The sequence below is a fragment of the Knufia obscura genome (genome assembly GCF_036327395.1).
Source record: "Knufia obscura strain CCFEE 5817 isolate CBS 148926 chromosome Unknown scaffold_10, whole genome shotgun sequence".
NCBI lineage: Eukaryota > Fungi > Ascomycota > Eurotiomycetes > Chaetothyriales > Trichomeriaceae > Knufia > Knufia obscura.
In genome coordinates, this window is record NW_027042696.1 from 1,082,218 (window position 1) to 1,095,821 (window position 13,604).

At 50.4% G+C, this 13,604-nt stretch overlaps 7 protein-coding genes across 7 annotated transcripts; 2 read left to right on the forward strand and 5 right to left on the reverse strand.

Moving 5' to 3' along the window:
• Positions 1-731: 731 nt before the first annotated feature.
• PMZ80_008228 (uncharacterized protein) lies at positions 732-2,854 on the forward strand (the record flags this gene model as incomplete). Its single annotated transcript, XM_064876629.1, has 3 exons — positions 732-992; positions 1,041-1,526; positions 1,766-2,854. The coding sequence occupies 3 exons, from the start codon at positions 732-734 to the stop codon at positions 2,852-2,854; spliced, it is 1,836 nt and encodes a 611-aa protein (XP_064727936.1).
• Positions 2,855-3,360: 506 nt separating this feature from the next.
• PMZ80_008229 (uncharacterized protein) lies at positions 3,361-3,960 on the forward strand (the record flags this gene model as incomplete). Its single annotated transcript, XM_064876630.1, has 1 exon — positions 3,361-3,960. The coding sequence occupies one exon, from the start codon at positions 3,361-3,363 to the stop codon at positions 3,958-3,960; it is 600 nt and encodes a 199-aa protein (XP_064727937.1).
• Positions 3,961-4,143: 183 nt separating this feature from the next.
• On the reverse strand, positions 4,144-4,539 carry PMZ80_008230 (uncharacterized protein; the record flags this gene model as incomplete). Its single annotated transcript, XM_064876631.1, has 1 exon — positions 4,144-4,539. The coding sequence occupies one exon, from the start codon at positions 4,537-4,539 to the stop codon at positions 4,144-4,146; it is 396 nt and encodes a 131-aa protein (XP_064727938.1).
• A 649-nt stretch (positions 4,540-5,188) lies between these two features.
• Positions 5,189-6,652, reverse strand: MNN2_2 (mannosyltransferase; the record flags this gene model as incomplete). The annotated part of the gene is made up of 1 exon (XM_064876632.1): positions 5,189-6,652. One exon carries the CDS (start codon positions 6,650-6,652, stop codon positions 5,189-5,191), a length of 1,464 nt encoding a protein of 487 aa, XP_064727939.1.
• A 908-nt stretch (positions 6,653-7,560) lies between these two features.
• On the reverse strand, positions 7,561-7,916 carry PMZ80_008232 (uncharacterized protein; the record flags this gene model as incomplete). Its single annotated transcript, XM_064876633.1, has 2 exons — positions 7,561-7,680; positions 7,821-7,916. 2 exons carry the CDS (start codon positions 7,914-7,916, stop codon positions 7,561-7,563), a joined length of 216 nt encoding a protein of 71 aa, XP_064727940.1.
• Positions 7,917-9,912: 1,996 nt separating this feature from the next.
• Positions 9,913-10,982, reverse strand: vip1 (the record flags this gene model as incomplete). The annotated part of the gene is made up of 2 exons (XM_064876634.1): positions 9,913-10,872; positions 10,923-10,982. 2 exons carry the CDS (start codon positions 10,980-10,982, stop codon positions 9,913-9,915), a joined length of 1,020 nt encoding a protein of 339 aa, XP_064727941.1.
• A 515-nt stretch (positions 10,983-11,497) lies between these two features.
• On the reverse strand, positions 11,498-13,534 carry ADA2 (Transcriptional adapter ada2; the record flags this gene model as incomplete). The annotated part of the gene is made up of 3 exons (XM_064876635.1): positions 11,498-11,566; positions 11,623-13,430; positions 13,483-13,534. 3 exons carry the CDS (start codon positions 13,532-13,534, stop codon positions 11,498-11,500), a joined length of 1,929 nt encoding a protein of 642 aa, XP_064727942.1.
• Between the last annotated feature and the right edge of the window lie 70 nt (positions 13,535-13,604).

A 13,604-nucleotide genomic window follows, 5' to 3' on the forward strand; every position in this document is an offset into this window, starting at 1 on the left:
TGCTTTTGAGGGACACAGTCCACAATTCTTGGCCAGACCACATTTCTGAGGTTGGAATTGGTCAGTTTGTCGAGGAAGCAATAGTGGCAATCAATTTCTTTTTGCCCTATCTTGTTCACTGACCATATTTACCTCATCCCCCACCTGCCACAGACTACAGACTTTAGCTCCTGCGATTTCTGGCTGGCAACAGGAACTGAGCGCTGCTATCGCCTGAGGCTGGCATGAGCTGCATGATTGCTGTTTCCACGTACCAACATGGTCCATGTCTTTCTCAAGAGTGGACATCTAGGAGCAGGTAAGTTACATAAACAACCGCTTACGGCTCCGGCAAGCAAGAAGCATCGACTTACTACATGGCGGCTCACCTAAACCAAAAGTTACCCGTACCGGCCCTGCACAGGCACGAGACTCACCAATAAGGCCTATTACTTTCAGTGAAGAAACATGTACAGCACAACATGTGTCCGCCCACATATCCGCTGTGGCCGTACAGCGTCGGATTTCAAGCACGCGTACAGAAACTTACGATTCACTAGATATACATAGAATTTCACATCATGTTTCCACCCCGGCACAATCGACACCATCACTTACGCATTGGCACTGGCTTGCACTGTAATCGTCAACACATTCCTACGAATTTTTCTAGCTCTGTTTATCCGACTGCTTGGTTTTATTTCTCGGTCATTCAACGGCTCTGCCCAAAGTTGGTCTCGCACATGCACATCATGTCGATACTTGCAAATCAATCCCCGGGCGAGAACGATTTGTTGTTCTCAGAAGGCGATGTACTTGTGAAGACTTCGAATGACCACGAAGGTGACATACTGATTCATAGCGAGGTCTTGCGAAAGAACGTGCCTTGGTTCGTGCCCATACTGTCGGGTAAATGGGGTCAGCCAGAGCAGGTTGGAAGTAGTGAACGCAAACTCTGGAAGCTTGAGCTGTACTTCGACACCGAATCCTGTATGGCATTGCTCAAACATAAGGTGGGTGACCAGTCCTTACTCTATGTAAAGACGATCTAACAGGAACAGTCATCCAAGCTTGATACAAGTTACTTTCCTCCTGAGCATTGCCCAGCAGAATTTGAACATCGGTGGAACGAGCTTAAAGATACAGAGATAGAAGCATTGCGTAACACTCGACAACGCGAAGCCGAGAGTCTCAAATATCCTACTGTGCGTCCTGCGCGGCGGCAGTTCGCCTATGACAGTCCCCAGCCACCCCGTGCAGAGATCATTGCATGGTCAACTTTTAGCACGGATATCGAACTCTCCGTCACCCGACACAGTGTGTACCCAACATATGCGCCATTCATGCATGCCTATCTACAAGCCCTCCCTGAACTCGAATATGGTGAAACCGATCGGGAAGGAGCGAGCAACAATAACCCTTACGGTACTGTCCTGGTCTCTCACACGCAAGCGAACCGGTACTGGCAGGAGATCTGGCGGACATTCATCAAAGCAATCTATGGCCTGAAGATCCAGTTTCGGCGTCCAAATCGAGCCAGGGACAACGTATGCTTCCTAGCAAACCTGTTCATGCTTGCTCGTTACCACCAAGCCGAAGATCAAACGGCACCGGTAATCTCAGACCTCTATGCGATATGGCGTCCACGTGGAAGTTTGTATCCGAGCAACCGCGTTTTATGGCCTGCCTCGCACGAGAGATCGGCTGTACCACAGTTTACTATGACGCTGTCAGACACATCGCTGGTCAGCTGCTCTTTCGTAATCCGATAACTCGCGCGGTTCAGGAGAACCTCGATGCTGAAAACACAGCGCAACTTCTCGAAGCCTGCCATTTTCCAGGGATTGCTGAAAGTGTCAAAGACGCGTACCATTCGATGAGAAATGACCTCCTGGAGCGGCACGAGGCATTCCTCCACTACCTTCAATACAAGGTCAAAGAGCATCAGGAACTTTCCGGTGCGGAGCACTATGTTGCAGCAAGCGTGATTCTGGCATTCATGAATGGGATGCAATGCATGGCGCCAAAGAGAGTAATACCATATGACTCTGAGCGGCTCTGCTCGCGTCTCCGCTGGGCTTACATCGAGCTATGGAGAATGTCAACTAAATACCGCGAACAAGATTTCATCAAGAACCTCGAGCTCGGGCATACTGCGGCCATCTTCAACATCTCAACGCAACGTATCGTGTTCGCCATCCGCACCATCTTAACCCGGGGTCCAGCAGCACAGATTATCAAGGATCTCATGACCCGGCCGCGCGGCCTCCACGACTGCAGAAAGCAGCAGATTGATGACGAGAGTGACAATGAACGCGACGATGAGGATGATGATGACAGCGAAGATGACAGTGACGATGACAGTGACGACGAGGGCGACGACGAGAGCGACGACGGGAGCAACATTCATCATGGTATCCGCTGGCAATGTCATAGCCCAAGTCACTACACAAAATACCAACCAGATACCTACAGCCCTTACGATGGCTGCTGGCAACACAACAACATCATCCCAGGACGGCCACCTGCCTACACAGCAGGCGTATTCGACCTAGTAGCGACGCAGCTTGCCACTGCAAGAGAGCTGAGAATGCTTGGTATCGATTACAGCCCACTTCCACCAGCCACGGAATATACATTCGACGCTGTCGCGAAGCGAGCAGAGCGCCGTCAAAAGAAGCTGCCGGGTCAACCGGATATCGATGATTTTCTCGATGACCTCTATACCATCTTCAAGAAAGAACAAGCTCAGTCGGCTCCAGCAGGATCAAACTCTTGCTTCCCAACCGACATCACCGCAAGCGCCATAATGGTTGCTATACCTATCTTTGCCACGTTCGCCGTGCTCGGACAACGATTCTGGTCTCGGCGATGATGATGGCCGCTTGGTCAGGACGCTGAGCTTATAGTGATCTCGTCACCTCGCAGTACTGACAGCTTCGACATACCGTGTCATACCTCTGCTGGGCGTCACATCGGATCAAGATACTTTTAGACAGAAAGACTCAATGACTTGTTGTGTACATTCAGGAGGGCCTCAGTACCTTGTATCTGCCATACGCGTTCCCGACTTCCCAGCACTTCGCTCGTCTCACGAACGAAGGCGTGCCTGGGCACATGTCTCCACCTTCTCCTGCAGCATTTCATACAAATTTCAGTATTGCACTGTTAATATCACTAAGATCTGTGGTAGCGGCCAAGGACCAAGCATAATGCCTCGTCACACAAAACATGTCACACAGCATGATAGGTACATTGCCTGTTTGTCTCTAACTACTCATCTACGATCAAACAAAACAACCAGATCTTGTGCCCTTATTCAAGCTCACCAATCGCACGCTAATTCTAGTACCTCAGTCAGTTGCTAGAGCGCAACGCGCCATGTCCGACGACGACGATCTCCTCTTTGATAATGATATCGAGAATGAACCCCACCATGAAGACTACTTCGAATGCAGGCAAATGGTTGACTCCTCCTCTAGTGAGGAGGAGAATGGGGGCCCACGTACAAGGACGACTTCGAAGGCACTCCGCAAGCAGGAGACACAGCAGTCGACCCTCGGTTGGTACATGGGTCAAGTCTCTCGATATTGGGCAGAACCGAATCAACCCGATACCAACACCAAGTCCAAATGCCCGAAAAAGAGAAAGCGAGAGCGCATAGCTATACAAATTCAGAGTGGCACCAATGAGCACGATCAGCCACCTCCATACGAAGTTGTCGCCAATCAAAGCAAGAGCGGTCGAACAGCGTTATCACGAGCAGCACCAGCACCCACACCACCGTGGCCAAGGCAGTCGTCATATGGGACGATGGCACGCGATGGGACCCAACCACAGTCGCAGCTGAACGCGGATCTAGACGCGTACGGTGAGGGTGCCTTGGATAACATGCAAGTCCTCGTGCTCTTGGCGATAGGCACATTGATCCTAGTCTTGGTTCTCTTTCCTTTGCTTCAATCGTTAGGCAGACGAGGGTAGATATGGCATGCATAAATCGAATTTCGAAGCAAATTTGACCGTATCGGTCGCCGTTGCCATATACCAAATCGCTGTCTCCTCTCGTGCTTGCAAACATGTCGAAGCATGTCCGATGCCTCACAGCTCGTGCATCACGCTCTCCCTCTTTGTAGTTGCTTGTTGCCCGGTTCGTTCCTCCATCGATCAGCTCCCGTTGACATGAACACCATCTCCCTGTGCATTTCCATTCACATGAGCCTCATTCTGCTTCGTGTTGCTCTGCCCTTGAGCTTTGTCCTCTCCATCTTGACCTCCATTCTGATGATCGTTCCCACCTCCTCCACCTCCACCTCCATGCTGGTCATTTCCTCCGCTGCCACCCCTCGCACCGGGAATCAAACATCTATCGCAGAAGTTGCTCGTCAAGCCACCCGATCGACCCAGCGCAACTGTGCAAGCTCGATGGTTGGGTCGGAGACACTTGGTGCACCACTGGATGTTGTCTCTTGGCTCGATAGCGTTACAGATGACGCACGCTCCGAAAGGTGTCGGTGGAGTTTGATTCTGGAACGATGTCAATGTCGTGTTCTGGTGCGACATTGTGGTGATATATCTAGGCTGCTTCCGGTATGTGCGTCAACATGTAAGCCTGGCGATGGACTATACTAAGCATACCTTGATTGGAGTTTGTACAGGTGTTCTAGTTCTTGTATAGTCTAGGTTTGTACCGATCAAATTGTGGTCGATTGGTAATACAACTGAACTGGTCTGGGGCGAGCGGGCGACTGTTGTGTTGTGTGCTTAAGACAAAGGTCATGATACATCTGGTCTTTGATTGTTCCATGGGGAAACACGTTTTGACAGTATCTGTCACAGACCATCCAACACATGGAGTGCAAGTCGACGACCTGATATATACTGTGCTCCAGAGCATCGTGACGGCCCAATGATATGATGAGAGAAGGAAGTGCAAGTCTATAGAAGAGACTTCCGTAGCTTCTGTGATGGGCTGACATATGTACTGTGGTATGCTTGCCAGCAATGTTTGCATCGTCGCTTGCATTTGGTATTTGTGCTGATGACTGGCAATCATTGTGTCTTCATGGACAAAGTCGGAATTGAGCGAGATGGAAGGCCACGGTCGGTAGGCATAGATTCGATGATGATGAAGGTAGTAAGTGTGGCTCGAAGACTGTCATTATCGTAATGCATTAGCACATTATCCTTGTGTATTAGTAGATATCACATCTCAGTCGCCGAACACAGCATCCCAATACTCAGTCGCCTTCTTGCAGATATTCTTCTTCCCTCTCCAGCTCTGTATCCTCCCTTCATATTCGCATGCAACCTCTCTCACAACCCTCCACACCATCCTCTCTAGATCAAACCCAAAGAAGCGCACCGCATCCTCCTCATTTTGATGCCAGACTCTCCTCATGCTCCCATCTGAATCCTTCGTGGGGCCCACCGCACCAAAGCTGTCACTGTCGAAGATCTGTCCTGGATCCAGCTTGGGGAAATTGACGTGGGCGAAGTACGGCTTCGGATAAGTAACGTTGTTCTCGAGATCTGCCGGCGGTGGGTGTGCATCTTGTATAGGATCGAATTGTGCCATGGCTGAGCCACGCCAGTCGCCATCTTTAGTATGGTAGCCTAGAGCGTGGACACGCTGCTTAACGGTGTAGTAGGGCGCATCAAGCGCAACCGCAGACCAGAGAAAGGTCTCCTTGTCGCCTTCTCCCGGCGCGCCTTGCGATTGCAGTGGGTAGTAGTATTTCGGTCCGTAGTAGTTGTAGTATACAGCGAGCAGAAGACTGAGCTCATGCTTCCGTTTCGAGTACAGTATCTCTCCTGCTTCTGTACTAGCTCGCTCGTAGACTTTTGGTGCCTGAATTGAAGCAATCTCAAAGAAGAGAGGTGATTCACTGGGAAACCAGAAGTCTGGCCAGAGTACCAATCCGGTAGATGTGAATGGCTCTGACTCGAAGAGATCGTTCGCCCGGTGAATCGGGAAGCAATCACTGTCAAGAAAAAGAACTTCTTCGAAGGAGGAGAAAAGGATAGACATGACTTTGTATTGGTACTTGTCTATGGCGTTCTTGCGCGTTTTCTTGTCGTAATCGAAGATATCCTGAAGGACGACGCACTTCGCATTTAGTGATGGGAAGATCTTCCCGCAGATTACTGGATCCCATTCGGACCATTTCGAGAGAAAGACTTCAACTGGTAGACCGGAACCTGTTTCACGGAGCATACGGATTGAGACGAGAGCGACGGGCAGATATGGTCCTCCAGCTGTCGTTACGATGCCGCGGGTGCTGGTATTGTAGGGAAGAGCGTACTGTTTGCTTCGGATCTTCTCGACGAAATCGGTGTGAGATTTGCCCATTGCTTCCCATTGTTTGATGGACATGGTGAGGTAGTCTGGGCGTCCCCGGTGGTTGTCAGGATCGAAGCTGATGTCGAGCTTGGTTTCTTCTGGGTGGATGAGCGGGAAGACTTTTGGGCCATATTGTTCGAGGTCGGCGCGGAAGAGCTGCCAGAATTTGCCTTGGTCATCGAGCAGTTTGCTTCGAGGTCTGGTGTAATATGTAAAGATTGGACCTGTCGTGATTGCTTCGTGCTCGTAGACAGTGAAGAGGACGATGAGGGCACATATTATGGTAGCTGTGATGTATCGCCTTGTGTTGAACCATGCCGGAGAAGTTACCATGATCAATAGGTACTGATATCTGGTTATGGCGGAAGGTGCTTGTCGGAGTCAAGACCTGGTCAGTGCGAAGGATACATCGCGCTATATTCTTGGTGAGCATATCATTTCACCTTCGTTTCGACACGGCGTATTACTTTTCGATGCATGAAGAGGCAACGGCACGAGGACGGAAGGTAGAGAATGTAGAGTGAAACGCGCGAGCCTTGGGTGGGCTCCAGTGATAAGATGGAAGACCCTTCACGTTCTCATCCCTTGAAGCCTGTGCTTAGACATGTGATCTGCTGCAACGTAAGCAACCGGTGAAGTACATAGTACTAGTAGCGACGTGACACCGTGCTGATAGCTGCTGTACAAAATTCCCATCAGAGAAAAAGTTCGGAACCGTGCTCGAAGGACTTTAAGACGTGGCTGCAGCACTAAATTAAGCTCTTTCCGTCGTTTCCAAGCTGGATTTGGTTAGTCTTGACGCGAATCACGCAGCGTGGAATGGCTTTTGCAGCCCTCTCGGGTCAAGCAACAGCGAGATATTTAATGATGGACGTGCGTACTACGAGGGTGTCTGTGATTGAGGGACGGCCTTCAACTCACAGAACACCGAGGTGATATCGGAACCAGCATGAGCCGTCATAAAGCATGCCCTGACATAAGCATTCAGTCATGGCAGGGGCCTCGCAGCAGAGGTCACTTAAGCCATCATCACTGCCAGTACAATTCGACATTTGAAACAAGTCAATGGATGTCTTGTTCTGAGTCAATATAACACCATTCGTGCTATGTCCAGATCACGTATGTATGTCTGTGGAGATGATTCCAAGCAAATTCCGAGCACCGCCTGTCTGCGGCCAGCTCTCTCACATCCTCCTAGTGTTCATCTCTTTGGTCATAGGCACTCTAGCTCATATACCCCCTCAATTCTCTGTCTTCGACGTCTTCTTATTCGCCTCGTCCTCGAGAATGTGCTTTGGGTTCGACTCAAGACCTTCGAGTTGGTTCTCCTTGCCCTCGTTTTTAGCCTCCGAGTCATCTATCTGCAAGAAATGCATCAGTATCTATCGAACAAGGGAGATAGGCTGAAGGTCTGATTGGATGGTATCAGATCACCAGCAGTGGTTGACGCTCGACACTGATCCAGCTGTAGAGCAGGAGATCCGGTTGCGAGACGACTGACCTTGCTGTTGCCTGGGTTTCCTGGGTGCGCTCCCTGCTGAGAATCCTTCTGCTGTTCCGGAGGCGGCGACTGTCGACCTGCGTTTGGTGCAGACATGGTGGGCTGTTGTGTTGGGTGTTTCTGCTTGTTTGTTAGTCGTTATATGATTCCTGCCTCATGCATGAACGAACGTAGACTTGATTTGTTACTGTCGTTCGAGATGCTAGTCAAGACAGTAGTAGAGTGAGAAGTTGATCAATGGATGGGGATGGCGTAAACAGAATCTCTACAAACAGGCAGTTTTGAATGATATGATTTCCGTTGATATGATTTCAGTAGGAGGAGCACCCCACCAAAACGAGATACGTCATCAGCTCGAGCAGCCAGGATTGACGTTTCCGACCGGGACATTTTGCCTGTGCAAGCCCTGCAGTCCAGTCAGCAACCCTATGCTGAATTGCTGGGAAGAGCTCTCAGATATTGCAAGCCTATGCATGTGACCGGATCACCGTGATTTGCAACAACCGCAAGGGAATGTATCGGGGGAAGCGGCCTCGCATGAACCGTGGCAGATGTAAGAAAAACAGAACTTTTGATTGCACTTTCCAGAACCATGACTGGGACAAAGTATGCTACAGCATCAAGCATTCAAACATTAGAAGCATGACTCTGATCCTCCTCCCAAGTTCACACCAGCATTGAGCATTACTCTTGCCCGCCGACAAGCGCTTTCAACAGTGGATCGAACGACTTTTCTTTTGTGCTTTTCGTAAATAGTCTCCATATTGCAGCCAGACACAAATGGTTGAGCATTCGTGTTTGTGTTGAGTGTGCTGCCTCTTCCTGCGCCTTGTGTAACCACCATGTCTGCACTGTGCTCTGCCATGCATTCATTTCATATTCATCAGGCTCGGACTGGCGAAGCCGAGGTGGACATTCCTGATGGCATTGCAGCGCATACAGCTGCGCTTCTTGTCTTCTCTGATCACCAGCTGAATCAAGTTCGGGCACTTCTTATGCAGGCCGTGCTTGCAATTGTCCTTGTCCACCTGGTAGATCTCGTAATGGCCACACTTGAGCTTGGTGATCCGCTCAAGGCACATCGTGGCGATTTGTCTGTGAGGTTCAGGAAGCTACGAGGTAGCCAGTCTAGTGATTGCGACTGTCCCGTTAGCTATGGCGACCTTTGCAAGCCTCATATTTTGTCCCACTTACTGTTTTCCAATCTGTTATGTAGTATCCGGTAGTTGTGACCTTAGATCATCTGTTTGCCAGCTTGTGTGTATTCTCTTCCGGGCTGCGAGAGCCTCAATTTCGAGTCGGCCAAGTTAGCCTGGCTCGTCGCACGCCTCCGTGAAGAGAACGACCGTCGATGTTGAAGGCTTGTTCATACTCTGGCGGTAGGAGATGGGTATCGAAAGTGGCCAACGATCAGTACCGAAGACTGGTCAATAAGTACTTGCACAATCGAACGTGCAAGCGCGCAATGTAATCGTATAGCAACTAGCGACTTCAAACGAAGTGCGGTGTGGTAGAAAAAGTATAGAAGAAATCACGCGACGATCGCAGGTGAAAACTATGGAGGTGGGTGGCAGCGCAGTGGTGGACAGCGGAAAGGAAGACCGATCCTAGGCGCAATTTTGATGGCAAGCAGAGCCATGATTGTGCCGCGTTACTGTCCGCCTAGCCGATGTCATCCTCGCTTCCCGCCATTTGATAACACTGCAGCGCAGGGCCGGTGACATATTCATGCTTTCGCATTCGTTCGATAGGAGCAATCACCGATGGCGCAGTCGTTGGTGGTAAGGCAAGAACAACTTACGAGTTGTGCGACAGGTGGTGCGGCAGCAAATGCCGCGAATGATTTGACCCCGCCCTACCTTCCATTGCTACTGCGACAGCAATTGTTGTTTGGTGAGACCGAGCTATCAAAGACAGAGTGACGTGAATACACATTCATTCTACATTAAGAGTATCTGTTTGCTCTGTGGCATTCGTTGTTCTTTGCTATAGTATGATCGGCTCCAATGCAAAGTGGTATCTCTCAAGGCCAATAAAAATACAAAATCATCACTTCATCCGTTACAGCTTGTCTCTGTCGTAACCATCTGACTTATGCTGTAGTACCGAATGTCTCCTTTGGCAAAGACTGACCCGACGCTTGAGCAGCCTCCTTGGCTTCGGTGACCGACTCAGAGCTAGACTTGCCGCAACTAGCACAAGCACACTTGCCTGGTTCACACCCGCAGACACCATCCTTGCCACCGCAAGTGCAGACCGTCTTTTCAGTACCCTTGACCTGTTGAGGTGGGTTGACGCTCTTGCTTGGGTCATCACTCTTTCCGCAATTGGCACATGTGCACTTTCCCGGAGCACAACCGCAGACTCCTTCTGCACCACCACAGCTGCAGGCTGTCTTTCCTGAATCGCCAGCAACAGGGTGTGGCTCTTGCGTGCCTTTGTTCAGATCTGCCAACCTTCGTGCTTCGTTGTGAACGTCAGTGACCTGCTTCTCACCCTGAACGTAGAAGTCTCGGATCCTCTGGCCAGTAGGTGTACCCATGGCCTTCTCGAAATAGCTGTTCAGACCACCCCAAGCACTCATAGCTTTGTTGGAGACTTGATACTTGTTATCTACTCCTTGAGCCTTGTCGGTCACCTTGTACTTGCTGTCGAAGTTTTGCAGGGCGTTGGTGAATCGGCTACTGACACCATGCTTGCTGTCGAGGGTGATGGCCTTTTGAATGACATTATCAGAGAGGGTGTAGCCGTGGGCAAGGTACTCGGCAACAATTCTCGACCGAGGCTTGTCTTCTTGAGCGATGCCATGGTCTTCAGCAGCCTGAGCTGCACTTGTTGTAACCGAACCCGCTTGTGTTGCAACCTGATCTATGTTCGATGCGGTTGAGACATGAACTTGTGACTTGCCAAGTTGGGTGTTGTCGAGAAGCAGAGCAGTCTTTGCAGCTGTCTCTTTCTCAAAGGTGACGGTCGCAGACTTTTGGGCATCGGCGTCGCTGGAGACTGGAGTTATGGAGAGGTTGGTAATCTTTCCGCAGAAAGAGAAGAAGTCCTATGCAGTGTTAGCAATTAAGTTCACGATAGGAGTATCAGACTGCTCACCTTGACTTCCTTCTCGGTTGTCTGGTGCGAGATGCCTTGAACGTGGACGGTAGTCGACATGTTGATATGTGTTTTCTGGTTAGGATCTGAGATGGTTTGTGAGAGAAACAGCGTGGTAAGTTGTGATTGCGAGGTTGACGGTTCGGACAAAGAATTGAGGTGGGCAATCTGTTTTGTACGTATCGCCTGCGTGGTTTCTGCGCGAAACAAGACTGTCGTCGAACTACGCAGAAATCGCGCTACGTCATCGCATACTTTTGGAGGGGAAGGACTCCGAAGGAGCGATTGCGCCACACCATGGAGGAAGGAACAACACGTGTGCCAAACCGTCATTGGCGGCTGCCTCACGCGGCGGGTACGAGATACGCGGCATGTGAGAGACATTGCTGCTCACTGGTTGCGAGTAGTCATCTACTATTGAAGTCTGTTCAATACCTCGCGGCAGTCATTAACATGCTGCCTGTGTCGACCACAGTCGCAGCGTCCGTCTCTAGGACCCGGAACTATATGTCTCTGTGCACGATTATGTCCAAGAATGTGCCTCCAGCGCCTTCGCTCAAACCCAACATTATTCATCAAGCCTTGGTGATCCACCCACTATGTATCATGAAATCAAATATGCGGTTGGCTTTGTTCACATCAATCTGTTCAAATGGATTAGCACAGCAGCTTCAGACTTATGAGCAACAGATAAACTTACTCGGCATACCCCTCTAGCTTCTTTCTTCTTCATTGTGCCGCCCTGCTTCATAGCTTCTCGCAGGAGGCCTTCCTTGAGCGCAAGGTAGGGCTTTGGTCGGATGTGAAGAGCATTGCAGAGCTGTATCTCCTCTTCGCTCAGGAGCTGTAAGTCAGGGGCCATACTCTTGTCCTCTTCGAGCTTCCAAGGCGTAACACCATTCAAGGGCTGAACGACGTATCGCGTCTTTGGCTTTGCTGCTTGATTCGAGTCATTGCCGTTAGCTTCCGCAAACATCTTGTCGAACTCGTTCTCGACCGCAGGTTGCGTGTCGGCGAACACTGGTGCCGTCTTCGGCTTCCGCTGGAATCGTAGCGGCAGATCTGGAGCTACGAGCTTGGAAGCTTCGCTTGGTACGTTTTCTTCGGCTTTCTCTTTCCGCTTTGGGTTGTATTGAGCCAACCTGTCAAATTGTCCTTGTGGTTGCATGCGTACCGCTCTCGCAGCCTTCTCAATTTCGTACTTGTCACCCTGCTTCAAGTCGTTGACGCCATGCATACGCCAATCTTGAAGCTGTGTAATGGCCTGTCGTAAATTGTGTTCTTGTAACAGATCTTTGCAGAACGCCTCGAAATCGTCATGGTTCATCAATCTGGCAAAAGGCTTGGCTTTGAGCAACAAATCATTCTCCTCCTTCGTCCGACGTTTCGATTGAGCCTGATTCTTTTTGTACTCCAACAGTTGATGCTCGAAGATGATCTTCTTACGTTCTGCTCTGGCTACAAGCTTCGAGTTGTAAATGTCGAACACGGTCATCTTGAGGATTGTTTCTTCGTCCATCTCGCCAGTGGTAGGATCGACACCGTCACCAGGATCAAAGGTCATGTGCTGTACAGCCTCTTCAGCGTCATTCAGATGTTCAGTCTCGAACTCAAGGCGACCAGGCATGAAGCCTTGAACCTCGTGACATGCTGGTACTGAGGCGGTGGGTTTCTGTTTTGGTGTGGCTGGAGGAGCGGACTTGGCAGCCTCCTGTCTCTCCTCGATCCGGCGTTTCTTTCGCGCCTGGAACTCCTCCTTGGGTACACGCTGAGACTGCTCAGTGTTCTTTGGATCTGCCAGTTCTGGCAGGGGAAACAACGAGGAGTTTATGTAGGTATCGATATAGTGGTCCCTCACCTCATCCTTCTCTCTGTAGCCACCAATATGCTCTGCAACGTCAGCCCACGAGCCGAGACCATATCTCTCCGAGCCTTCGAGCATGAGCAGTTCTTCATCTGCTCCCCAATCATGGGTATAGATGGGTATCGAGTTCTGTTCGACCACTCGATAGGCATGTGTCTGGGGATTGTGGTTCTTGCTCTTTTCACCTCGGGAGAAGCACGGCACACACAGATCGTAGTCGCGACACTCCGAGTCTGCACAATTGATGCGCACAGTGGAGGTAATGTCTATGGAACAGACATCGCAGTGGTACTTTGTGCCTCCATCGCTGCCTCGCGAGGCTGCAGCTTTTCTTATCACACCCATTTCCGACTTCACTCCACCATCTTCCCTAGCGTCTGAGGACTGTCGCGACTCTGATGATGTATTGGTCCGTCGCCGTAATATTTGAGGTTCACTGTTGCAAAGGCCAATAGTGGTGCTGTTGCCTTCACTTTCACCGAATTCTGACTTGTGTTTCTTTTCCTCTTCCGGATCTGTGCTGTATCTGGCAATGAGTCGAGTGGAGCGACGTGGTTCTGTGCGTCTAATAGATTTTTGTAAGACAGTTTCGTCGTTCAATGCGATCTCGCCATCTGCGACGTCTGCGGCGACGTGACTTCGGCCTAAGCACGTGATCAGCAACCGTTCCTTCCCCCGCGGTTCGATTCGCTCGACCTTCCACGAATTGCACGACTTTACCTCGAGTGCCACGAGTGCTTCGCCCCATCTCGGCCGGTGTGTCCCTCTGGAGATTATGCAACGATTGTTGTCCGTCCGCCGAAGTTTAGGGTTCATCT